Source organism: Oryctolagus cuniculus, chromosome 9 (genome assembly GCF_964237555.1).
Source record: "Oryctolagus cuniculus chromosome 9, mOryCun1.1, whole genome shotgun sequence".
Classification (NCBI taxonomy): Eukaryota; Metazoa; Chordata; class Mammalia; order Lagomorpha; family Leporidae; genus Oryctolagus; species Oryctolagus cuniculus.
Window position 1 is genome coordinate 104,873,943 of NC_091440.1, and position 27,442 is coordinate 104,901,384.

General features: G+C 43.8%; 2 protein-coding genes across 5 annotated transcripts in view; both read right to left on the bottom strand.

The window, feature by feature from the left end:
- The window catches only part of DYRK4 (dual specificity tyrosine phosphorylation regulated kinase 4), a gene marked incomplete in the record, with an annotated part of 59,175 nt that extends 43,085 nt beyond the window's left edge, over positions 1-16,090 (bottom strand). Inside the window, 2 exon segments of the mRNA XM_070049351.1 lie at positions 10,091-10,184; positions 15,981-16,090. Of these exon segments, the coding sequence (XP_069905452.1) occupies positions 10,091-10,184; positions 15,981-16,018 (132 nt within the window).
- RAD51AP1 (RAD51 associated protein 1) overlaps positions 1-27,442 on the bottom strand; it is a 57,535-nt gene that overhangs the window by 18,666 nt on the left and 11,427 nt on the right. For 3 of the 4 annotated variants that reach the window (XM_002712827.5, XM_008259692.4, XM_070049355.1), the window contains exons 5-9: positions 26,969-27,055; positions 26,375-26,524; positions 23,620-23,781; positions 20,166-20,315; positions 18,785-19,599 (exon numbers count right to left, since the gene is read on the bottom strand). In XM_002712827.5, coding sequence (XP_002712873.1) covers positions 19,463-19,599; positions 20,166-20,315; positions 23,620-23,781; positions 26,375-26,524; positions 26,969-27,055 — 686 coding nt within the window. In that variant the 3' untranslated portion in view covers positions 18,785-19,462. Of the gene's footprint in view, positions 1-10,090; positions 10,185-18,784; positions 19,600-20,165; positions 20,316-23,619; positions 23,782-26,374; positions 26,525-26,968; positions 27,056-27,442 lie in introns of those variants that run through there. The other variant, XM_051850213.2, reaches the window with a different exon arrangement.

Sequence of the window (27,442 nt, forward strand, 5' to 3'; positions counted from 1 at the left end):
AGCAGTGAGAAGGCAAAATGGTACAGCTGCTTCAGAAGACAGCTCTACAGTTTCTTACAAAGCTAAAAGTAGCCTTAACACAACCAATCATCCTCCTTAGTATTTCCCCCAAATGAACCGAAAACATTTCTACACAAAAACTAACACATGGAATGTCCACAATAGCTTTATCTATAACTGTCAAAAAATTGGATGCCACCAAAATGTCCTTCAGTAGGTTAATGGATGAACAAACTGGTAATCCATGCATGCAATGCAGTATTGTTCAGTAATAAAAGGAAATGAACTATGAAGCTACAAAAAGATACAGAGGGAGGAGCTTTAATGATATATTGTTTATTGAAAGATGTTAGTCTGAAAGGGATTCCAACTATATAACATTCTGGAAAAGGAAAATTACCAAGACAGTAAAAAGAGGGTTTTAGTGAAAAAGGAGAGAGGAATCAGTAGTTGGAATAGCTGGAACTTTTAGGGCAGTGAAACTAACTGTGTCACACTACAGTATAGTGTCTCTATACAGAATAGTATGGTATATAGAGTGAAGGACACAGGACATTGTGCATTTGTTAAAACCCATAGAACATATAACACCAAAGTGAATCCTTAGGTAAACTATGGACTAGAGTTAATGTTGGTTTAGCAATTTTAACTATACACTAATGCAAATGTTAATAGTCAGAGAAGCTGTGAAGGGTAATGGGGGGAAGGCATTGCAGCACATAACACTGGCAAAGGATTAGGAGAAAGAATATACAAAATATTCTACAAGTCAATAAGAAAGTGACAGCACAATAGAAAAGTTACTTAAGCAATAAAGGCACGGCCACACACTCCAAAGACCAGGAAGCAGAAATGGCCAGTAAACACAGGCTAGGACGTTCCATCTCATTTATAAAATCATCAACATGCAAATTAAGTCACATGATATCAGACAATAAAAAGGGCATACAACAACTGGAACTCAAATACACCACTGGTTGTTTTGAAAAGCAGTTTGGGGCTGGTGCTATGGTGCAGCAGGTTAAAGCCCTGGCCCACAGTGCTGGAATCCCATATGGGTGCCAGTTTGAGTCCCAGCTGCTACACTTCCGATCCAGTTCTGTGCTATGGCCCGAGAAAGCAGTGGAGGATGGCCCAAGTCCTTGGGCCCCTGCACCTACGTGGGAGACCTGGAAGAAGCTCCTAGCTCCTGGTTTTGTATCAGCTCAGCTCTGGCCTTTGCAGCCATTTGGGGAATAAGCTGGTGGATGGAGTAACTCTCTCTTTCTGGGTCTGCCTCTCTCTCTAACTCTGTCTTTCAAATAAATAAAATAAATATTTAAAAAAAAACGATTTGGAATTATCTAGTTAAGATTTCATGCACCCTGTTGCCTAGCAATTTATCTCCTGGGTAAATACCTAGAAATGTCTGCACACATGCATTTAGAAGACATGCACAAGACTATTCATATTTTAATAGCAAAAACACATGAATAAAACCTAAATGTTCATCAACTGTAAAACTGACAAAAGGTATGGTATGACCATACAATGGAATCCAGCAGTTAACTTGTAGCTCAAGAACAGAGATCAGGGTGGGCGGTTAAAACCCAGGCCTGCAGCGCTGGCATCCCATATGGGCGCCAGTTCGAGTCCCAGATGCTCCACTTCTGATCCAGCTCCCTGCTAATACACCTGGAAAAGCAGCAGAGGATGGTCCAAGTCCTTGGGCCCCTACATCCACTTGGGAGAACCAGAAGAAGCTCCTGGCTCCTGGCTTTGGATCAGCCCAGCTCCAATCATTATAGCCATTTGGGGAGTGAACCAGCAGACAGAGGATCTCTCTCTTTCTCTGTAACTCTTTCAAATAAATAAAATAAATCTTAAAAAAAAAAAAAGAACAAAGGTGACAGTCATACCATCTAAAGGCTCAGGGTAATGAGTGCTTGAGATAATAATCAGCCCAAAGGCCTGATCCATTCAAGTAAAAGCCAGCCAGGTACTGTGCCAGTGAGGGCTGGCTTATTCCCGAACATACAAGCAAGGTACAGAGGGGCGCTGAACAGTCTGAGTCCCCATACACGTATATCAAACACAAAATCATGCAAAAGCAACCAAGTCGGACTTCAGGAGGTGGAGAAACACGTAACAAGGAGCAATGGAATAATAACCGTAAAGTTCAAAAGCGCAGTTATCCCAGAGGGATGATGAACGGATGAGATACAACACGGAGGGAGGACACATGGGGCTTCTTTCTTAATTTTGCATTGGATACACACAGAGGGGTTCTTTGTATTCTTATTCTTCATATATATTCATATTTTTCAGAGGGACAGACAGAACTCCCGTCTGCTGGTTCACTTACTCCCCACCCCAGATTCCAGCAGTGGATTGAGCTGGGCCTGACTGAAGCTGGGAGTGGAGAATTCCACCTGGGTCTCCCATGGGGGTGGCAGCGACCCAATTAATTGAGCCTTTATCTGCTGCCTCCCAGGGTCTGCATTGGCAGGAAGCTGGAGCCAGGAAATCAAACCCAGGTGCCCTGATAATGGCACATGTCTTGACCACTAGGCCAAATACCCACCTCTGTATGACTCTTTATACCTTACCTATGGATCTTTAATATTACTTTATACCTACTCAACATTTAATAATCAAAAACAAACTTTAAAAAGCATTCATGAATTACAGGATAAGATCTGAATCCTGACTCCAGCTTTTTATTAGCAGAATGATGCTAGGTACCTTGCTTCACCTCTTTGGGTCTCAATTTCCCCCTGGTGGAATGGGGATGATGACTACCTCAACATCAGTGAAAGGCACAAATACAATAAAGCTAAACATGGGTAGGGAGGGCAGGGCTGCTCTGTTTCCAGCATCTCCTTATCGCCACCTCCAGTGTGGAACACATGCTCCCTTCCGTGGCCTGAAGAAGCAGCTTTGCCCAGGAGCACCTATTGGCTCTGATTAGTTCTAGAGCTCAGATTCACTCCCCTTAGGGTTGTGGTCCTCACAGCCTTCTCATGGCAATTGCAGGTCCAGATTAGAGCACCAGCGGGAGTGCAGGGCACAGAAAGCGGTACTTACCATGTAGATCTTAGGAGGAAGAGTGGGGCCCTGGGCAGCATGGAGAAAAACAGGTAAGCCCTGTCCTCCTGCAGCACTCCAGATCCCGCTCCCTGTGGCCCATGGAGACGCCACAGTGGCATATCCCTGTCTGTCGTTGAGCCACCAGTGTCGTTGAGCTGAGACTGGCTGGTCGTGATTATACTGTCAATGTTTTAGCGTTTTACTTCTGGGATCGATGCAAGTCCTTCTAGTCGGAGGCCCCATAGGCACTGAAAAGGTGAGTTGGGGCCCACGTCGTAGCAAAGCAGGTCAAGCCACCACCTGCAGTGCCAGCATCCTATATGGGCACTGGTTCAAGTCTCAGCTGCTCCACTTCTGGCCCAGCTCCCTGCTAATGCGCCTGGGAAAGCAGCGGAAGATGACCCAGTGGTTGGGCCCTTGCACCCAAGTGGAAGACCAGGATGAAACTCCAGGCCCCTGGCTTCCACCTGGCCCAGCCCTGGCCATTGCAGCCATCTGGGGAATGAATCAGCAGATGGAAGATGTTTCTCTATCTCTCCTGCTCTCTCTGTAGCTCTGACTTTCAAACAAATAAGTAAATGTTTAAAAAAAAAAAAAAAAGGTGAGTTCGTAACCATATACACTCGTGCATTACCCCAAAAACCTAGACCCCACTGGCAAGTGAAGCCTCTGTTTTTTGTTCTCTCTTCAGCTTTGATTGTAGTTTGCATTCCTTTGCAACACCAAATGGTCAGCTCAGGGTTTGTTTTGTTTTGTTTCATTTTTGTGTTTTTGTATATGGAGTGCTCATGAGACACAGAAATGATACTCCTCTGTGTGAGATTCACTTTCAAGCCTGTCTGTTAGAGGAAACCACTTTCTGTTACATGGGAAGAGAGGAGGGGAGGGAAATGATAAAAGGAATCGATATTTATTAGACTCTCAGCATCAGCCAGAGTGCACATTAAGAGAAATGCCATCAGGGGCTGTATGGATAATTCGTCTTACAACCAGTAAAGAGCCGGAGACTTAATGACCTAACTAAGCTTTCACAGTCAGTGTATTTAAAGACATCTGTCTCCACAGGATAGCAAAGAGCTTTAAAAACAAGCCAGGGCAGGCGCTATGGCGTAGCAGGTAAAACTACCGCCTGCAGTGCCAGAATCCCATATGGGCACCAGTTTTAGTCTGGCTGCTCCACTTCTGATCCAGCCCTCTGCTATGGCCTGGGAAAGCAGAGGAAGATACCCCAAGCCCTTGGGCCCCTGCACCCACGTGGGGACCCAGAAATTCCTGGCTCCTGGCTTCAGACAGGCACAGCTCTGGGTGTTGCGGCTAACTGGGAAGTGAACCAGCAGATGGAAGACCTCTCTCCCTCTCTCTCTCTTTCTCTGCCTCTCTTCTTTCTCTATGTAACTCTTCCAAGTAAATAAATAAATATTTAAAAATAATAAAATAAAATAAATAAAAATAAGCCTGTGACTCCTAGAAATTCTGGTTTCAGTAGTCTATAAAATTTCCTTGGGTACCTCTAAATATACAAGGCAGGTTAGGAACCACTAAACCATTCACTCTCAACTTTTTAGCAACATAGAAAATGAGGGCTGGTCCTTATCATGCTTGGCCTTGAATGGAAACATCTAGTCTTCCGCAATGAATCTGTATTTGAAGACACATGAAAGTTTTTTTGGTCTGTTTTGCCCAGTGTATCCTAAGCACCCAAAAAATGTCTGAAATGAGTTGGCACTCGATAAAGAGTCAGACAGGACAAATGAACATACAGGCTTCCGGTTTTCATTCCACAAGGGCAAAGCAAGTGCAAGGCTGTGCCAGGCACTGTCCGAGGTGCTGGAGGCTCAGCAACGCAGCAGTCCAAGGATACCTTTGCCACTGCGGAACGTCCAATCTAGAGCAGCACTTTCCAATAGAAAGATTAGGCGTGCAACCCACCTGCACAATTTTAAATTCTCTAATAGCCACATTAAAAGAAGTAAAAGAGAAAACAGGTGAAATTAATTTCAATAATATAGCTATTGAACACAATACATACAGAATCTTATTTTCACATGAATCAATATTAAAGTATTTTAGCTTTATCAAGGTATTCATTGATATACTGTGAAATTCACCCCATTAAAAAGCTATTCGTAAGCGATTTTGCATTCGTTTCACAAAGTCTTTGAAGTCTGGTGTTCACACTTACAACACAACCTCCCTTGGCCGGAAGATCTGTGAAGGGCTCCACAGCCCCATGTGGCCCATGGCTACTTATTAGACATGGGCTTCTGGAGGGTGAGGCAGATAATGAACAAGTAAACAAATACATGATGTGAAAGGCTGGGAAAGGCAGGCCTAGCTAAAGAGGTGGCATTTAGCAATCGAACGATTCAGGGGGGATTTAAGAAAATTAACAGAGAAAAAGTCCCTGTGTGTCCAGTGCTAAAAACAGAAAATGCATTTTGGCAAGATTCCAGATCTACTTTGCAGCACCTACTCATCAATGGTCAGGAAGATGGTAAAGCAATACCCTAAATGAACAGAGCTCCCTTCCCCAGGCCCCAGGCCCCAGGCCCCAGGTCCCCAGGGTCTCCTTCCAGCATGGCCTAATCTGAGACCTTGGATCCCTACTAGCTGGTCTGAGCCCAGCAGCGCCATTCTCTTTGACTAGAGACAGACAGAAGCCAGATGGCCTGCAGCTTACTAGCTCAGATGGCTGCGTAGTTAGCTGTGCTGTAGGATCAGCTACAACGCAGAGCATTCTCCTGAAGGGCACTGAGGGCCCTGGGAGAGTTCCTTGATCCCTGATGGTTAAGCAGAATGGATGGGCATCTCCGTGGGCATTAAAGACAAAGAACTCTCACAGGTAGATGGCCTTCTAACTTTTTTTCAGAGTTCAGCCAGATGAATGGGGCTTTATGAAAAGAAACCCACATCACAATATAGAGGAACACACTGTTGGCTAAAAGGCAGGTGAAATTAGTTTTTAAAAATCACATTCTAGGGGCTGGCACTGTGGCGTAGCTGGTAAAGCCGCCACCTGCAATGCCAACATCCCAAACGGGCACCGGTTCAAGTCCCGACTGCTCCATTTCCGATCCAGCTCCCTGCTAATGTGCCTGGGGAAGCAGCAGAAGATGGCCTAAGTCTTTGGGTCCCTGAATCCATGCAAGAGACCCAGAAGAAGCTCCAGGCTCTTGGCTTTGGATCCACCCAGCTCCAGCCATTGCAGCATTTGAGGAGTGAAGCAGTGGATGGAAGACCTCTCTCTCTTTCTGCCTCTGCCTTTCTTTAACTGTGCCTTTCAAATAAATAAAATAAATATTTCTAAAAAGTCATATTCTAATGCACCCTTGGCTGAGGTATAGCTATTTATAAGGTATTTAAATATTTGATGGTTATTATAAATTTTGTTTATAATTTATAATATTAAATACTATGAAAAATATAAATGATCATTAATTTATTTAAGTATTTCAAATATTGTTTCTACATCTGCTTGTGGCAGTTGGAATGCTGAGAACTACAGCTCTCTCACCCAAGTTTTTTTGGTGAAGAGGTTATAATTCATATAATTCATTTTCATCCTCCAATTAACATAATTGTCCACTAGAGCTCAAAATTTCATATACAGAGGCAAGTTATTGATATGTTTCCATCTCCTTCCTTAAACCTACTAAATACAATGATGAGAAGTCTATTGGGGCAAATCAGTAGACAATGAAAAGGCATTTATTTAAGGCTCACCAGAATAGTTAGAAATAAAAAAGTGATATTGTGCACTTCATGGTGGTTACATGGTAGAAAACAACATAAATGAATTGATGTTGAATGTGGTGCATGTTTTTTTTTTTTTTTTTAAAGATTTATTTGTGCCAGTGCCGCGGCTCACTAGGCTAATCCTCCGCCTAGCGGCGCCGGCGCACCGGGTTCTAGTCCCGGTCGGGGCACCGGATTCTGTCCTGGTTGCCCCTCTTCCAGGCCAGCTCTCTGCTGTGGCCCGGGAGTGCAGTGGAGGATGGCCCAGGTGCTTGGGCCCTGCACCCCGTGGGAGACCAGGAGAAGTACCTGGCTCCTGCCATTGGATCAGCGCGGTGCGCTGGCCGCAGCGACCATTGGAGGGTGAATCAACGTCAAAGGAAGACCTTTCTCTCTGTCTCTCTCTCTCTCTCACTGTCCACTCTGTAAATAAATAAATAAATAAAAAGATTTATTTGTTTGTTTGTTTGTTTGAAAGGCAGTGCCAGACAGAGGGAGAGACAAAGGGAGAGAAATCTTCCATCCACTGGTTCACTCCCCCAAATGACCATGACATTAGGGGCTGGGCCGGCCGGAAGCAAGGCCCAGAACTCCATCCTGGTCTCCCACAAGGGTGGCAGGGGGCCAAGTAGTCGCCATTCTCTGCTGCTGGCCCAGGAGCATCAGCAGAAAGCTGCACTGGAAGCAGAGTAGCCAGGACTTGAACCAGCGTTCCCATATGGGACGCCGGCATCACAAGCTGCGGCGTAACCCTCTGTGCCACAACACTCACCCCTTTATCTTTGACAATCTCTGTCACTGTAGCTGCAGTAGAATTTGATTTTCTTAAAATTAATTTAACTTGGATCAATAGGCTTTGCCATGGGGTCCACTGCTATGCATTTTCATCCTGAGGTGGAGAATGCTAGGGTTAAAGCAAGAACACTGCTTGGAGGGAGTGACACAAGTCGTAATTTTAAGGAGTTGGTGATCCATGGGAAGGAAGATTTTTACCAGGCCTGGAGAGTCTAGTCAGCTCTGCCTCTCCCAGACAGTGATGCAGGGCAGGCTTCAGAAAGCCAAACCTTACTACTTTGGGCTAAAGTTTGATGCAAAATTTCTAGAACATGGGCCAGCATTGTGGCACAGTGGGTTAAGCCTCTGCTGGCAATGCCAGCATCCCCTCTCAGGGTGCTGGCTTGAGTCTTGACTCCTCCACTTCCCATACAGCTCCTTGCTAGTGTGCCTGGGGAAGCAGTGGATGATGGTCCAAGTACTCGGTCTCTCATGTGGGAGACCCAGATGGGGTTCCAAGCTCCTAGCTTCAGCCTAGCCCAGATCTGGCTGTTGTAGCCACTTGTCGAGTGAATCAGTGGATGCAAGATCTCTCTGCGTCTCTCTCCTTCTCTGTCACTCTGCCCTTCAAATGAAATAAAACCTACTATGCCACAGTGCCAGCCCAATAAATGAATCTTAAAAAGAAAAAAAAAACTTTCAGAATGAAGATTCCAAACAATATGATCTTTTGAACAAACTAAAATATTCAAATGGAATGGTATTAGATTGAAAAATACCAACTGGTAGAGTCAGTGCTGTGGCGTAACAGGTTAAGCCTCCACCTACAGTGCCAGCATTCCATATGGGCACCGGTTCATGTCCCAACTGCTTCTCTCCCAATTCAGCTCTCTGCTATGGCCTGGGAAAGTAGTACAAGATGGCCCAAGTCCTTGGGCCCCTGCACTCACATGGGAGACCCAGAAGAAGCTCCTGGCTCCTGGCTTCAGATCGGCCCAGCTCTAGACGTTGTGATCATTTGGGGAGTGAACCAATGGATGGAAGACCTCTCTCCCTGTCTCTCCCTCTCTCTATAACTCTACCTCTCAAATTAAATCAATAAAATATTTTTAAAAAAAGAAAAATACAACTGGTTTAGAAGTTGATCTTAAATAAAAAGTTAGTCTTATAGACAGGTACTTCAAAAAGTTCATGGAAAGCAGCATTAAAAGATAAGTTCCTTTTGGTGCAAAAAAATTTGAAATTCATGCATAGTTGCTTCAATGAACTTTTTGAAGACTTTTATTTTATGCCAAAATGAATTTTTTAAATTCCATTTTCATATGAACTTTTTTTTAAAGATGTATTTACTTATTTGAAAGGCAGAGATAAAGAACGAGAGAGAGACAGAGGGAGGGAGAGAGAGAGAGAGTGAGAGAGGTCTTCCATCTACTGGTTCACTCCTCAAATGGCTGCAATGGCTGGGGCTGTGCTAGGCCAGAGCCAGGAGCCAGGAGTTTCTGTTTGACCTCCCACATGGGTGCAGAAGCCCAAGGACTTGAGCCATCTTCTGCTGTTTTCCCAGGTACATTGGCAGGGAGCTGGATGGGAGTGGGACAGCTGAACTTGAACAGGTGCCCATATGAGATGCTGGCGCTGCAGGTGGAGACTTAGCCTTCCACGCCACAGCACCAGCCCCCGTATGAACCTTTGGAAGCACCTTCATAGATGGTAACGACAAAGGTACCATGTCACACTCTCACCTTCGGTGCTGGGGCAATTCCCTAGGTCTTGAGGCACAGTGAAAAGGTCAGACACTGTGTGTGTCAGGCAAACAAAACAAGGCAGAACCCAGACATTTCCTGGGAATTTCCTGAAATACTCGCTGAGAGCTATTCAGCATCTGGTGTGGCTGCAGTATGCAAGACAGATAACGTGGCCGGTGCCGCGGCTCACTAGGCTAATCCTCCGCCTTGCGGCACCGGCACACCGGGTTCTAGTCCCAGTCGGGGCGCCGGATTCTGTCCTGGTTGCCCCTCTTCCAGGCCAGCTCTCTGCTGTGGCCAGGCAGTGCAGTGGAGGATGGCCCAAGTGCTTGGGCCCTGCACCCCATGGGAGGCCAGGAGAAGTACCTGGCTCCTGCCATCGGATCAGCGCAGTGTGCCAGCCGCGCCGGCCATTGGAGGGACAACCAACGGCAAAGGAAGACCTTTCTCTCTGTCTCTCTCTCTCACTGTCCACTCTGCCTGTCAAAAAAAATTTAATAAAAAAAAAAAAAGACAGATAACAGACACCAGGGAGGTACTAGGGGCTCCTCAAATACAAGCCCCCTGTTAGATTGCCCTTGGGAAGTGGGCCCCACTCCCAGCCAGCCTAGCCTGGCTTTGCCAGCCAGCATGGTAGCCACATCCTTGCCCTCATCCTGTCCTCAGAGGTATTCGGGTCACAGCAACGCACCCCACCCCCCGGGGTTGCTGGCCTCAGGTCTTCAAGATGAACCCTCCTACCCCAGCAGAAATGAAAGGACCTTTACCTTCACAGAGGTGAAATTTTGCTTCTTCCTTGTTTTCAAAATCGGGAAGGAAGTCACACTTTTTTTCAGTGGCTTTTTAGCATCCATTTGAGTCCTGCAGGAGGGAAGAGTCCAAAAATGAATCCGCAGTAGGAGTGAAACCACACACACAGGGCTGGTCGGAAGTGGGGAGGCTTGAAGGAAGGAAGATGGCAGGAGGAAGGCCCAGGCTTGCTTCTCCTCATCTCCCTTCTGGTAGCTGAGGTCAGGAGGGCAGAGGAAGCAACAGGAGCCAGAGGAGGAGGAAGAGGAGGTGACCAGGGGGCCAGGAGTTTAAGACACCCAGCGAAAAGACCCTTCTAGCCTAGCTAACTGGGAAGTAAACCTCAGTGTCCGGCTGTGACAATATTCCCCCACCATACGCATGTATTGGTGGGCTACTAGGACACTTCAATGCCTATAGAAAAAGAGAAGGGGACAGTTGGTGGAAATGCTTTCCCAGGACCTCATCTGGCTGATTTTGCACATGCATTTAGAACACAGCTTTATGAATAATTCACAGCAAGATGAGAAAAGTTGCAGAAGCTTATGGAATCTAGTTGAAGAGGTAATTTATGTAAGTGGAAGGTGAATTGAGGGACCTAGGGACACTTACACTCCGTTAGGTTAGCAGAGACTGAGACTCTCCTGTGTGCCATGTCACTGCCTTCTCAACCTCTAACCCTAACAAGGGCTAAGGGAACCAGGAGGCAGAACAGGGTCCCACACAAATGGTACCATGGTTTCTGTCAATTGCTCCATTGGAAAGCTGTCACAGACACTATAATCAGTGATGGTGGCACCATGATTTTGACATTCTTTAGAAGACTGAAGTCAAATTAACACTTATTGCAGCATAAGTATTCAAAAACAAGAACGTGTCCATATATAATGGGAAGTTAAAAAATAAGGTCCACATGTTTTATGGAACGTGCTATAGTTGTTAAGAAATGAGGTAGATCTTTGTGTATGTTCACGATATATTGAGCAAATACAGTAGGACAATGTGTGTAGTATTAACCCATATTACTTATTTAATAAAAGTAAGATGCTTGCATGTCTGATTTCAGGCATATAGGAGGATCTGGAAGAAATGAACCGTAGTAGGTAAGAGTGGGGCTAGGAGAGGTGAGTGGGAAGGTTAAATCTAACACAAATATACACTACACACATAGCAGTATGAAAAATCTTATGCAAAAGCAAACACAAAGTAAAAATGGTTTCTTTGATAATAGTTTCACTTCTTCCTTCCCTTCTTTCCTGTCATCTTTTTTTATTTTTTTAAGATTTATTTTTTATTTGAAAGACAGAGTTACAGAAAGAGAGAGATCTACTGGTTCACTCCCCAAATGGCCACAACAGCTGGGGTTCGGCCAGGTGGAGGCCAGGAGAAGTTGCATCCAGGTCTCCCACGCGGGTACAGGGGGCCAAGCACTTGGGCCTTCTCTCACTGCTTTTCCCAGGTGCATTATCTGGGACTTAGATCAGAAGTAGAGCAGCTAGGTCTTGAACCGGTGCCATATGGGATGCCAGCATCGCAGGCCAAGGCTTAACCTGCTATACCGCAATGCCAGCCCCCTCACCTCTCTTTCTACAAACATTTGCCCAGACAGTTCCACCAAGAAACTAGACCTAGACTCTGCCTTCAAGAACTCAGTATCCGAGAGAGGAGCAGTGTGCAACAGACCATTACAATGCATGTGATGGCTGCATTAACAGAGGCCTGTGTAAGAGCTCATGGGGCACATTCCAAGGTGGTGACTAAACCAACTCTGCCAAGAGAGCTGCAGAGGTCTTCACACTTGAGCAGAGAAGAACCATCCTTGAAGAATGTGCAGGACAGGCACGGAGTCAGGGGCAGATGAATGAGGCTGCACAAAGAACAAAAGTATGAAACAGCATTGCCTTTTCCAGAAGTCAGAAGAGGTGATGAGGGCCTCAACCAAGGTAATGATACCGAGGACAGCAGAGAATCAAGGACAAATCTGGGAATTAACTGGGAGACCACACAGCTAGAATTTTGGCCATCAACTAAACATGGGGCTGTGCCACTGTAACACCAGGGGAAGATGAATGCAGATTTCCCTGCTAAGACTGTGCATCAAGAGCTGCCTGCTGCTACTTCCCAGGGCCATGGTAGACTATAAAAGTCAAGGTGCATTTCTCCAAACAGTGGGAACTCGTTCCTCTGTTCAGTTCTGGCAGCTCTATAGGTAAAGAGAAGAAGCAAGCACTGAGAACATGCTGAGTCTTGGAGTGGTCCAGTCTCAGGGCTGCCCGACAAATACTGCCATGGCTTTGAATGAGTCAGTTGTTTTCTCTGTACTGTTTTCCCATTTGCAAAATGCTAAGAATGGACCAGATAATCTGTAAAGTCCCTTCCGTTTATAAATTTCATTCTAATTCTGTGGAAAGATTGTGATAGCTGGGAAAATATTACTCTGCTGGGACTGAATCCGTAATTTCCCTGTCTTGGCTAATTCTATGGTTATCAAAAACTCTGCTGTGTGTCTTTACGCATTCAATCTGGCTTCCAACAATAATATTTAACCCCTACTCAACATCTTGCAAATGCTTATCCTTTACATGTAGTAAACTACATAAGAAAAAATTGAAATATTTCATATTGCTTGTATCTTGTTGCATGAATGAACATAAATAATAAGTCTAGCTCAGAGCTACCGTCAGTGTTGCTTTGGAGAACTAAAATGAACTAAAAATTCAGAAAGCTCATTTTATCTTACATGCAGTTCAGTTCCCACAGCTCTCAACACTGAACTCGACCCACTGGAATCCCACAGCATTTTTGTCTCTTGAGCTCATTTTGCCAGTCAACAGTTTCAGTGTTAATTATCTTGGATGCATGTATTTTTGTCTCATCTTGATTTTAAGTCTCTTGGGGACACGGATGGCAAGTTTGCTTTGAAATTATCCTTTAAGTTACTCAAACACTAGTCTACAATCAAAAACTTGAAATTGTAGTTTTTAGAGTAATTTTGGGAAGTTGACTGATAAACTGGTCGGTTTGCAATCCCCAGGTTCAATTTATATTCAATGTTTGTACTGTATTATTATCAAAAACTTAATACATTTTCATTTCTGTAGTCTGACACAGAGATGAGGCTATACAGTATTTCCCAGCCCTAAGAATATCCTGTGGTTCAAATCTCCTTCCAAGCATTGTCCTTCCCTGTGATGGGTTATGACTAACATTTAACCATGACCTGATGGACTGAGGTCTGGAGGCCCAGCTTACTGGGCAGATCATCAACAGTTAAAGAGCAGACCTGTCTTTTTGCAGAAACCAATCTGATTGGTTTCTGGTTTCTTGGATTGTCATGTGAGCTTTTTTTTTTTTTTTTAATTCCTCATAAGAGTGAGGACAGTGAATTGTTTTGTACAAATCTACTGAAGAAAGAGATCTGAGATAGTTTAGGCTGACCAAAAAATTTCAGAGAATGAACCATATGCCAACTACCGTGCTGAGTACAGATTCAAAGATAAATAGAATAATCTTTGTTTCCAAGAAGCTTGAAGTCTGGAGGGCAAGGCAGACACGTAACAGTGCCACCGTGACTGTGTTGCCTATATTTAAACAGATGCCCTACCCAATCCAGAAAGGAAGTATGTCTCTGAGATTTATCTACTATGATTTCATATTTCTAGGGAAATTCAGTGGTTTGATTTTTATAACATTGGAGGCTGCTTTTGAGGCAGAAAGTGTGACATGGGGGCACCCTTTGCACATCTGTGCACAGGAGGTCATGTATTCAATGTAGGTAAATTATTCCCACAGCTGCTAATAAGAATTCTGGGGCCCCTTTGCACATAGTTTTGAAACTCTTGAGAATTCACAGACTCACAGACTCCTAAGAGCGCAAGAGGTGTTAGAGACCATGTCACTCATTTTCCCGCTGAAGGTGGCAGTGTTCTCTATAGCATCCTGAGAATTCACTCCAGCTGTGCAGAAATACTTCTGCAACAGAATGTGCTGTTTTTCCAGGCAACCCATTATTGTACACTTCACTATTAACTTACGTATAGTTGGTGCTTGGTAAATATTTGATCGAAGACTAAATTATATTGAGCTTGCTTATCTTCTGCAATGAGGAACAAATCTACCCTCTTTCCTACACAAGTGTTCTTGAACGTTCAAACCTTAACTAGCAAAAAAGCTTGTTTCCCTCCCTTGCACCTGCTCATCTTACAGGCATTCTGAGTTGTCTTTGCTTATTTTTGTTTGTTTAAAGATTTTATTTATTTATTTGAGAGGCATAGTTACAGAGTGAGAAGGAGAGACAGAGAAAGGTCTTCCTTCTGTTGGTTCACTCCCCAGATGGCCACAACGGCCAGGGCTGCTCCAATCCGAGCTAGGAGCCAGGAGCTTCTTCCTGTTCTCCCACACGGGTGCAGGGGCCCAAGAACTTGGGCCATCTTCTACTACTTTCTCAGGCCATAGCAGAGAGCTGAATTGGAAGAGGGGCAGCCGGGACTAGAACTGGCGCCCATATGGGATGCTGGCTACACAGGTAGAGTACTAACCTACTGCGCCACGGAGCTGGCCCCTAATGGTTATTTTTCAAACCTTCCTTCCATGAGAGAATGTCCAGGCATGACAGAGGGCCAGTGTTGTGGTCATTTCTATTTTTAATTTCTTTTAACGATTTCTCTTAAAGTAGCTTCAGTTTTCTAAAGTCTAGATTATGTTCTAATCATTGCTAAGTCTGCCAGTAAGAACTCAACATCCCTTGACATAGTCTATTAGCTATTATTAACTATTAATTATCTATTAATATTAATTATAAATCTATTATTAACCATTATAGTTAACTATTAATTATCTATTCATTATTATTTCTATTAATCACAGTCTACATCAGCACTTGCCCTTTATCAGCATTGTCCCACAACACGCTCATGTTGAGTCCGAGGCACCGGATCCTCTGCGAGTTTGAGAAGTGAGCATTTAGCCTGTTTGCCAGAATATGGAGCTGGAGAGGGCCAGCAAGGTAGGCGAGCCTGGCAGACTGCCAGACAGATGGATTCCTGGTTCATCTCATGCTCTTGATGGGGGCTAAAACAGAAGGGAACTAGCCGGCTTCAGTGACACAGCCACCAGGAGGGATCACCCTGGTTTGAAGGATCCCTCGGAACGCCAGGATTCTACTTACCACCCGTTAGTTTCGGCTTTTCCGTCTAAGTGGGTGTGACCTTTTGCCAAGTCTCCACTTAAGCCCCAAGAGTAGGGCTGGAGTTAAGACTGGTGATGTTGTCAGTTATTTCAAATGTCACAGGAGTCTCGTGTGTCTGAAGCCCTGACAGACTGCTCAGGTTTTGCAGTGTCTATATTTGTTTAGGGGAAAAAATTGCTGGTCCTAGGAACGCCCTAGAGTGCGTGGCCCGGGGTGTGAAACAAGCACACCTCAGCGTGCTTTGTTACTTGGCTGAGCACGCAGGTGCCCGGGCACAGGGTGTCCACGGCCTCACCCCCCAGGGCATGGTCGTGGGACCCGCTTGCGAATGCCAAGCGGCCTGGTGGTGAAGGCGCAAACGACAGGAAGTTTCACACCCCCGGTGTTGGCTTTGGCTGGAAGCACGGGTTCAGGGCAGGTCTCAGAGTTCCCTAGAACGGCTTTGGCCCCGGCGGCCCCCTGCAGGCGCGGGCTAAGTGACATTCTATTAACAGGGCAGTGCTCGGAGGACGGAGGACGCGGCACCCGAGGGTGAGCGTTAAGGCAGCCCAGTCCCTCTGTGAACTCACACTTCATTGCGGGAGCTTTCATATCCCCGGCCTCAAGGGCTCCATGGGCCCCGATGGCTAAGACTGGAACACCCGACCCATCCAAGCCCCCTCCCACTCCCAGGTCCTTACTTTGTTCCTGTGGGGGTCGGGGGTGGGAGGAGCTGCATGAGGCTAGCTGAGCGCCCACCCTGGGGCGCCACAAGTCACCTGCCCGGTCCGCGGGGGGCCACACCCCTCTGTTGGTCGCCATGGCAACAACGTCCGCCCTTTTTGTGACTCTGGAGCAGAAAAGGGCTTAGGTTCTGGTCCAGTCCCAAATAAATCAGCTTAAACATCAGCCTAAAGAGCTTGTCTTCTCCTACTTCTGTTCTCTTGCTTCGATCCTTTTCCTCACCCACGTTACTGAAGGCCAAAGACAAATGTCCTATCCACTGGTTCACTCCCCAAATGCCCACAACAGTGGGAACTGAGCCAGGCAGAATCCAGAAGCTTGAAACTCAATCTGGGTGTCCCCACATGGGTGGCAGGAACCCAAATACTTAGGCTATCATCCACTGCATCCCAAGAAGTTAGTCGGGAATCGGAGGAGCCAGAACTCAAACAAGGGCACTTGGGCTTGGGCTGTGGAAGTCCCGAGTGTGGCTGCTGCACCACAGAGCCCACCCCATCCCCTCACTCCCCAGTCTTTAGGGTAAGAAACCACACGAAATCCCAGGACAGACAGATTGACTCAAGTTGGCTAAGCAGACAAGTGGAGTTATCCCCATTCTCTTTTCATAAACAACTATGTGACCATCAGAAGCACTTAGCAAAAATTGTTCATATAAATTTATTTGCTCTCAGATGAACACTTTTGGGCACAGACTCTGCACCAGATTTTCAGGAAGCACAAAAAGGAAGCAAAGTTACAGGTGAATGGCAGTAGCTTGGCTTGGAGTGCACAGCTGACCCAGAGAGCAAACAGACATCCAAGGGAAGCTTTTTGAAAGAGCTGAGTTGAATTATAGTATGCAATAACAAGTAGCAGTTAGCCATGTTAGAAAGCAAGAAAGAACAAATCTGCAGAGCTAGTACCAAGAAAGCTTGGTATCATTGGTGCCAGCACTCAGTTTGGTGGGACAGGGGTCAAAGGTGCACATGGGCAGATGAGACCAGGCTGAAGAAGCAGGTAGGGGCCAGAAGGACAGAGTGTAGCTTGTGAACTACACAGGCTAAGGTGAATGTGCATGGACTGCAAGCAGGGGGTGTTCATGCTCAGGTTTAAACTCTTGATGGCAACCCCAGTATAATGGTGGGCCAGAGTAGGTTAAGAATCAAGGCAAGGATGTCAGAAGTGACAATGTTTCAGAATCAGGAAAGGAAAATGGAAGAGCAGTTTTCAGAAATTTAAGATATAGAATAGAATGTAGTATCTGGAAACAGGGTGAAAGAACAGACTAAATCTCAGGATCATACACCCTGGGCATCTGTGTTGATAGGGGTACCATCTACTAACAGAAAATACAGGAAGATGTTAGGGGCAGTGGAATATGAATTAGTGACCCACTTACTACATCAAATTGTCAATGAACCAGGCAATGGGTCCCATGTCAAAAGCAAGATGTGGTTAAAGACCCTAACTTGAGGGGCTGGCGCTGTGACGTAGCAGGTAAAGCCACTGCTTGCAGTGCAACATCCCATGTGAGCACTGGTTCAAATCCCGGCTGGTCCACTTCCGATCCAGCTCTCGCGTTGGCCTGGGAAAGCAGTAGAAGATGGCCCAAGTCCTTATGCATGAGAGACCCAGAAGACGCTCCTGGCTCCTGATTGTTGTGACCATCTAGGGAATGAACCAGTGGATGGAAGACCTGTCTCTCTCTCTCTGCCTCTCCTTCTCTCTCTCTCTGTGTAACTCTGACTTTCAAATAAATAAATAAATAAATCTTAAAAAAAAAAACAAAAAAAAAAACCCTAACTTGAGAGTTCCTATCACGTAAGTAGGCACTGGAGCTTGAAGTCGCCTAAACTCAAACAAGCTGGGGCGGAGAGGAAGCAGGGGAAGAGAATGGAACTATACACTACGTGCTCCTGCAGTGAGAGAATCGGAGCAGGTGACAGGAGAGATTAGAAAGCAGCAAACTAACGAAGAGTAGGCAGGGAGATGGGGAGAAAAATCAGACAGTGGCTTGTGACCCAAGAAAACAGAATGCCTCAACCACGGTTTGATGAACAGGGCTCATCAGATCAGGCGAAAACCAACAACACTGGGCTTGGCACCATGAAGGCCATTGCTCCTGCAGCCAGGCCAGTCTGAGGTAAGTTTCAGACAGGAAGAAACGATGAATATGAAACAACACAGCAAAAACAGGGTCTCAAGCTGGTGCCAGGTGATTAGTCAATGGTATCAGTACCTTACAGCCTCTTAATGTTTATTGCTGACATGGACCACAGACAGTACCTCAGCACTATGTGACTAGAAAATATGGCTTCAAAAGCTGGGTGATTGGGTAGCTGAGGTGGCAAATAAAATACACTCGATAAGGGGAAAAATGTACAATATCAATATACAAAGGAGAACTTTTAATCATAACTTGAAATTACTTATTTTCAGGTTAAGACAAATGTTTCCATAAAGCAAGAGCTAAGTATTAATGTCTTTAAATGGTTAACATGATTTGAAAATTTTTATTAAAAAGTGACCATTCTTATCATAAAATACTCATTACTGTTTTTACTCAAAATAAATTCAGACAGAGCTGAGTTTCCTGAAAATCTGTATTCTCTAATAGAATAATCAGGATGACCGAGTACTTGACAGCTGTTCTCCAGAGTACTGGCTGAACATACAGTCATTATGAAACTGCTTCTCCCTGGTTATACTTACAAGGTTAATGTTCCTTGCAAGGCTCTCATCTTATCATGAAACGTACACAATCAGAGAAAGATAGAAGAAATAGGGAAAAGAACATTTTCACTTTTATTAAAGGCTTTTGATAATGAAGACTTCATAAAATGTCATTAAATTGTTTGCTATACAATAACCATCTATTTCCAAGTAGGAGACATAACTATTAATCACTTTGATATGTAAAATAATTCTGAATTCTTACTATAAAATGATTTGGGTAAAATATGAAACATTTTTGCAATAAAACTGACAGTTAATATTGCTTAAGTAGCAATATTAATAGTAAGGTTTCAGAAATGTCTCCTGAAAGAAATGGAAATGATTCCCCCAGCCAGATAAAAGCTCTGAACAGTTAAAGCTAAGGTGTCATAAACTAGACAAGGCTAGAGAAGAACAGCACAGTACTAGAACAGCATGTGACATGGACTTCCTCCCTGTCACACTGGCAACCAGGTAATGACAGTGACTTATGATGCATAAGAAGACAGAACACACTCTTCAGAAGGAAATCACATGAGAAGATAATCCATATAAATAAACCTTTTACTGAAGTCTTGAATAGCTTCAGAGGGAACAGAATCACCAAATGGGTAGAGTCCATTTACACAACATGACACGATACATTTCAATGTCCCCCATCAAATATGCATATAAACACAAAGCAAACAGAAACATGCTTGAGACACTGTGATTCTCTCAGTCACACATTCCTTTGCCACCACACTCAGCCAGTAGTGGCACTTGGATGCAAAGGTTTAACTCGTGCTAATCTGGACAAGCCAAGGCGGAGACTCTGATTTGGAGACTTAACTGTCGCTCCTGCCAGGGGGCTGCTCCTGGAGCTGCTACTTCCAGATGCCGCTGAAAGAAAAAATGAAGTGATGCTGATTATGTCTGAAATCTCTTAATATACATTAATGTTTAAAGTAGCAGAAGAAAAAAGCTAGGTAAGCACCATTCTGCTTTCCAGGGTCCATTAACCAATAAACTTGATCTACACAATGACAGTACTAAAGAGCAGAAAGGCTGTGCCGTTGCCTATTTTCAAACATTCCTGGAAGCCAAGGTAATGACATCAAAACTTTAACCATGAAAGGTGAAACAGGAAGCTGGGAGCAAACAACACTGGTTATAAAGACATAAAATCTTACACTAGCTTCATTTATACTATCACCTTATCATAGCAATTCTTTCTGCCTAGCATTAAATTTCAAAATTTGAAACACTGAGAAAAAAAATTAAACAACTTGGATAACAATAAGGGAATGGCTAAATAAATGAGGAATAAATATAGCAACTTAAAACTTGGTTTTCAAGAATATTAATACAGGGAAATGCTCAGATATTTCCTTTGCATCTAGGACAAAAAAATCTACCAGTGGTAACCTTCTAAGCCCTTGCCCTTGATCATACATAACGTGCAGTACCTGGTGGGACCCACTTGGGCCTCTTGCTTTCAGCTGAAGGGCTGCATATCTGTAACGGTTTCCTAGCGGCCTCTGAAGACAAGGAAACCTGTTTTGGTGAGGGCTGAGGTTCTGATTTGACAGCAGCTGGAGTAGAGTCTACTGACGTCACTTATTTGAAAAATACACATAAAAGAGCTTGTCAAATAGAAGAATCTAGTATGTATTTATAAAAATTATAGTTACATAATCTTACACAAAATTAAAAAGGCAGTATCACAAATGTGGAAACATTTATTGAGCACCCAAGAATAACCATCCTTGAAAGGCATTTACTTATATGCCAGCCAGTGTGTTAAACATACCACATACATTGCCTTTAATCCTTTATGACAATTCTGATACACATATTACTGTCCCCTCTGTCAGCTAAGGCAATGGAAAGGCTAAGTAATCTGCCTGTAGTTTGATAGCTAGTAAGTGTCTGAGCCAGGATTAGAAACCACATTTGACTTCAAAGTCCATCCTTGAACAATTATGTGACAGTGTCTCACCAGTAGGTGTCAGCGAGGCAATGTATTAGGTACTAGAGGAACACAGAATAACTCAGGAACTCATGGATCCAACTCCCAAGATTATGGTTCAGTCACTCAACTCCAGTGGGAAGGACAACAAAATAGAAAGATGTGTCTAATGCAGTGTTAAGGGAAATGACAGACTCTAGAGGCATGCCTAGCAGCACAGGAAGTTATAGCCTAGTATGCACGTCTACAGCACAGGGCAGGAGGTGAGGAGGTGAGGATGGTTTGAACCAAGGCTGAAGAGTAGATGAGCTGTGGAAGTTTTCCAGAAGTAGAGCATGCAGAACTGGAGAATGAGACAAGTTCCAGAACCAGTACTGATTTGGTGTGGCTGGAGCAAGAATCTCAAGAAAAGAAAGAGGGGTGTGTGTGTGTGTGTGTGTGTGTGTGTATGTGTGTGTGTCTGAGAGTGAGAGAGAGAGAGGATGCAATCACTTGTGATGAGCTGTGCAGACCAAGAAAAGGAGTGTGTGCTGGTCACAATCAGACCTAAGTTTTATTTTCACAAGTGACCAGCAGTTTACAAACATCTTTATGGTGGCAGTGTAGAGCAAGCAGACTGTCCTGCAGGCCACTGTAGGAATCCAGGAAACAAGTGCTGAGAGCCTGAACTAAAGTGAAGACGGGAAGAGAAAGCAGTACATTAGTTTTATAATGTTTAGTTTAAATGGAGATGAAGAAACGATCCATGACTTGCAATGGCTCCATGGTGCCATTACCTACGGAATGGCCGGCCACAAGGATGAGAGGAGATATAAGAGGACAAGAGAGGAGCACAGGTGGAATATAAATTCACTTCCAGACAATGCTTGCTTTGAGATTCCTAAGGGGCATCCAAATGCATATGAACCTGAGCATTTTTACTACATACTCAACAGTGGTAGGTGCTCTGGGAATCTGCTCAAAAATGCAGGACATTCTGGGATGGGTGTCCAGTTGAGCAGTTACGCCACCAATTGGGATGCCAGTGGGAATACCACATCCCACACTACAACGCCTGGGTTTGAGTCCTGGTTCCACTCTTGACTCCAGCTTCCTCCTAGTGTGCACCCTGGGAAGCAACAGATGATGGCTCATGTACTGGAGTCCCTGCCACCAATGTGGGTTATCCAAATGGAGTTTCTGGCTCCTGGCTTCAGCCTGGCCCAATCCAGCTATTGGTGGGCATTTGAGAAGTGAAAAAGCAAATGACAGTTCCGTCTTGCAAATGAATAAATAAGAATCTTTAAAACAAAACAAAAAAAAGAACCAAAACATCCAAAAACCTCTAAAACCTCTAAACCTCATTAATTCAGAATCTAGCAGAGAAAGGACTATAACTCAATCAGTCTTTAAATCTTAGTGAGTGCCATGCTACTATTTAAGGTAACAACAATTCTTCCTATTAAAAAAGGAAGTCTGAAAAATGTCAAATAGCATTTGTATTAAACATGACAGAACCATGAGAGTATTTCAGGCATGAAAAGCCAAGACACTGAGGCAAAAAAAAAAAAAAAAAAAAAAAAAACTAAATGAAAGTTCTCTGTGAGTGAGATCCCAGCGGAAAGAACGGGCCATCAAAAAAGGAGGTACCTTTCTCTGAAGGGAGGAGAGAACTTCCACTTTGACTATGATCTTGTCTAAATAAGATTGGAGTTGGCACACTCAAAAGGCTTCCATAGCCTTGGCAACTAATGACAGGAGCCTAGGGTGATTTCTGACACCATAAACAAGAGTGTCAATTGTTAAATCAACAACAGGAGTCACTGTGCACTTACTCCCCATGTAGGATCTCTGTCCTTAATGTGTTGTACTATGTGAATTAACAATATAACTAGTACTCAAACAGTACTTTACACTTTGTGTTTCTGTGTGGGTGCAAACTGCTGAAATCTTTACCTAGTATATACTAAATTGATCTTCTGTATATAAAGATAATTGAAAATGAATCTTTCGGCCGCAGCGGCCATTGGAGGGTGAACCAACGGCAAAAGGAAGACCTTTCTCTCTGTCTCTCTCTCTCACTGTCCACTCTGCCTGTCAAAAAAAAAAAAAAAAAAAAAGAATCTTGATGTGAATGGGATGGGAGAGGCAGTAGGAGATGGGATGGTTGCAGATGGGAGGGAGGTTATGGGGAAAAAAGCCACTGTAATCCAACCAAAAGCTGTACTTTGGAAATTTATATTTATTAAATAAAAGTTAAAAAAAACCATGACATAAAATAGGTATCAATAAATCAAGAAAATTCAGTTAACAGAAGTTGTATTTTACAATAATCTATCATATGTTACAAACTAAAAAATATCCTAACCTCTTTTACATAAGCAGCAGGTATTTCATGCTCAAGCAGTCTCAAATTTTGGAAATTTTATTGTAAAAATGGTTTTTACTGAATCTGGGGCAAAGAAAAACAAAAAGGTGCCCTACACATGTGGCAAAAGAGTTGTCAAATCAGAGATGAGGTCAAGCACAACAGCAAGGCATTAACACCATGCAAGCATCCTTGTTTAATTACCCAGAGAAAATGTGGCCCAGTGGATTGAGCTTGCCACTAAATGACACACTGGGTTCAAATACCAGCCGCTGCCCCTTCCCCTGTTAGATGTAAAATTCCCCAGTTATTTAACTTCTCAGCGCTTTGTTTTCCTCCCTGTACAATGCAGGTGACCCAGCTACCGTAAAGGGTGGCCGTGAGGCCTGAGGCAGGCGAATGCATGCTAACCGCTAGCAGAGCTCAGGCTTGTCTGCGTTCCTCCCTTGCCCAGCCCTGCCCTGCTTTCTTGTACGTATTTTAACCAGAAATGAACACTGGTAAGATGTGAAGGAGAACAAAGGTAAAGGTCAGAAAAATATAGCCAATAAACCAAACAAATAAACTGCCTTGAGAAAATGAAAATATTTTGGACCAAGCTTACCCAAAGCATTACATTTGGATTTAGATTTCTTCTCTTTCTTTTCTACTGGGGATTTTACCTTCACTTCTTTCTTTTTAATTTCTTTAACTTTACTTTTTCTCATAGTGAAGTCTTCATCATCTTCACTCTCTCCATAATCAGAATCATCTGCAGAATCTTCACCTACAGCACAAGAGCACATACTTCACCTCCGTTCTAGAAACTGGGTTCTGATGCTCCAACTTTACCCACAGCTTTTGCACCACATTCCTGGACACCTCTGCTGGCAGCAGAACGCCGCGAAGGCTGACTCTGTGGGTACCAGGTCTGAATCCCAGCCCCTACACTTTCACACTGTGTAACCTCAGACAGATCCCCTAACCGCACTGTACCTCAGTTTTCTCATATCAAAAAGGGGGTAACTATAAAATCCAAGTTACAAGGTTGTTGTGCAGATTAACTCAACCTACATAAAGTATTTAGAATAACAACTAGTGTATGGCAAAAAAAATTTATAACTGCTGTTACCATGAGTATGATCACTTTCCCATCAGAAATCATTACTTTAGGAGCCAGCACTGTGGCTCAGCAGGTTAAAGCTGCGGCCTGCAGTGCTAGCATCCCATACGGGTGACAGTTTGAGACCTGGCTGCTCCACTATCAATCCAGCTCCCTGTTAACGCGCCTGGGAAAGCAGAGGAAGATGGCTTAAGTTCTTGGGCCCCTGCACCCACATGGGAGGCCTGGAAGAAGCTCCTGGCCTCCTCCTGGCCTTGTCCAATTCCTCATGGCCATATGGAGAGTAAACCAGTGGATGGAAGAGCTCTTTCTCTCTCCCCTCTGTGTTAACTCTGCCTTTCAAATAATAAATAAATTTTTAAAAAGGAAATCATTATTTTAGATTTTACCAGTTTAACTTGGTAACTTCTAAAAAAAAATGGTAGGGTATAACAATAAGTCTTTCAAAACATTTATGGTAATATCTGTATACCGTAATCCCATAAAGTTCAACATTCTAGAATAGAGGTCCATTGGGAATTGAGAAGAGACTAATCACGCCACAACAATCCTCACTGACAGCCTATGAGACATACCTCGATCTCCCACAGGCTCTCCTCTGTGTAATATGGGATGGCATAGGCCAGTGATGTGAGAGAGCAGCTGCTCTGAAAAAAAGCTTTGTCCACTCTGAGAGGTAAGCAATGATCTATTCTGGGGAGGTTTACATCAGAAAACCAAGTCCTGTAGATAATGAACTCTTGAAAGTAAGTGTGAAGGGTTAGTCTTCTATTTACACAAACTTTTTTTTCATTTAAAATTTTGTATACATGCTTATTCAGAAAATTTTCAGTAAAATGAAAAGTAACAAAGCATACTTCAGGAAGTTCATGGGAAACAGAAATTTATTTTGGTGCAAAAAATTTTTAAATCAGTGCATACAAGGAATATTCAGAAAATTCATGGAAAATGTCTATTATGAAAAAGCTATGCATAGACTTCAAATTTCTTTTTCACCAAAATAAACTTATCTTTTAATTACATTTTCCATGAACATTTTGAAGTACCTTCATACTTATTATAAAAAAAAATGCAGGTCTGTGTTGTGGCACACTGGGTTAAGCTGCTGCCTGTAACACTGGCATCCTATATTTGTACCATTTCAAGATCCAGCCTTTCCACTTCCAACCCAGCTCCCTGCTAATATGACTGGAAAAGTAGTGGAAAATGGCCCAAATATTTGGAACCCTGCCTTCTACTTGTAAGACTGGACTAGATTTCAGGCTCCTGGCATTAGTCTGGGCCAGCCCAGGCTGTTGCAGCTATCTGGGGAATGAACCAGCAGATAATCTCTTTCTTGCTCTGTCTCTTCCTCTCTCTGTAACCCTGCCATTCAAATAGATAATAAAATCTGAAAGCAAGCAAGCAAGCAAAAGAGAGGGAGGGAGGGAGGGGAAATTAGGCCATATTTTTTAGAAAGTATTAAAAAGGAAAATTCCGGGTCAGCACTGTGACATAGTAGGTTAAGCCTCCACCTGTAGCGCTGGCATCCCATATAGGTGCCAGTTCGTGTCCTGGCTGCTCCACTTCCAACCCAGCTCCCTGCTAATGGCCTGGGAAAGCAGTAGAAGATGGCCCAAGTGCTTGGGCCCCTGCACCCACATGGGAGAACCAGAAGAAGCTCTTGGCTCCTGGCTTTGGCCTAGCCCAGCCCTGGCCATTGGGAATATTTGGGGAGTGAACCAGCAGATGGGAGGGCTTTCTGTAACTTCTTCAAATAAATAAATCTAAAAAAAGAAAATTCACTCTAATCTTACTACTTGAAGATAACCTTTGCTGTCCTCACATATTAATACTCACCTATCTATCTGACAGAATATATTTTATATAAAAAAGAATACTTCAAACCTACAAAATAGATAATAATATAATAAAACACCACCCAGATTCGATGATTATCAATATTTCGTTACAAGGGCTGGTGCTGTGGCGTAGCGGGTAAAGCAGCCGCCTCCCATGTCAGCATCCCATAAAGGTCAGAAACGCTATTCCATCCTTGCAGTCGGCCTAAATGCTGCTCATTTTATAATGCTTGGCTTAAAGGTTACCTCCTACTCAAAGCTTTTTCCCTAAATGCCATAGCTAATTCAACTGTCCTGTGTGTTCCTCAAGTCTGCATACCCAGAGATGCAGCACAGTGCTCTGAATACATAACTGGCCTCCAAGACCGTTTTACTGGATTCCCTCTGAATTCATTTTTCAGCAGGCTGTAACTCACTGGTTGCAAAGTCCGGGTCAGTGTCATCAGCAGTGTCGCCATCACTTCCTTCCCGAGAAGTCTTCCTCTGCTGCAGCTGAGCTTTGGACGCTGCCTTTCGCTTCCTGTTAGCCCCACAAACACCATCTTCCTCCGTGATCTTATCCAAATCTTCAGAAGATGAATAAAAGTCAGTGGAAGACCTCTTCCAACAGCAAATATTTTGGGAATAGCAGAATGGACACTGTTACATCTGTTGCTTTTATCTGCCCAGGTTTGTCCCTCCCCTGCTTCTAATAATAGATTTTGTAGTCCAATCTGGGTCAAATACCGTACATCAGTACCCTGGCAACAGAAGCATTAGCTCAAGACCCAAACTGAGTTTTTGCCTAAGAATTTTCAAACTGCAACTGGGAAGACGCAGTTTGTTCTGGGGTCAATTACTGAAGGCCAGAAGTGGATGAGAACAAGACTAGAAACAAAGACACAAAGGCGAGGAGGTGAAGAGGGTCTTTCACAAATTTAAATACCTTGGTTCTAGCTAGTTTCAGGAATTTAAACAAAAGTCAGAAAAACAGCGTTGTTGAGAAGAAATCATTAATATAAAAAACTTACCTAAATAATCACTGGTCACACTGCAATTAGAGATATGAGGAGACTTTTTCATTGTTTCTGTTTCACTACTGCCATATTTTTCAATGCCTAAAAACAAAGAATAAAAAAGGAAACTCAGGCTTTACCTTAACCATTATCTAGAACTGGGGTGGGGAACATCTGGCCCTCAGGCTGCATGAGGCCTGCAAAAATCATTCAGTCTGCCCTGACAAGGCAACGGCAGGTGGGACTTGAAATCCAATAAATCTACAGCAAGCTAATTTTTAAGCTGTTAATTTCGTATGGTCCATGAATGACGTTATAAATATCCAAATGGCTCTTGGCAGAAAAAAAGGTTCCCCACCCTTAATCTAGAAGTTAGAAGATTAACATTAAAATATAATTGCATCTAGATAGAGACACATGATCCCACACACAGACTAGCTCAGGGACGGCCTGGAGAGGTTAGCATACGAGCATTCTGGGCTCTGAAAT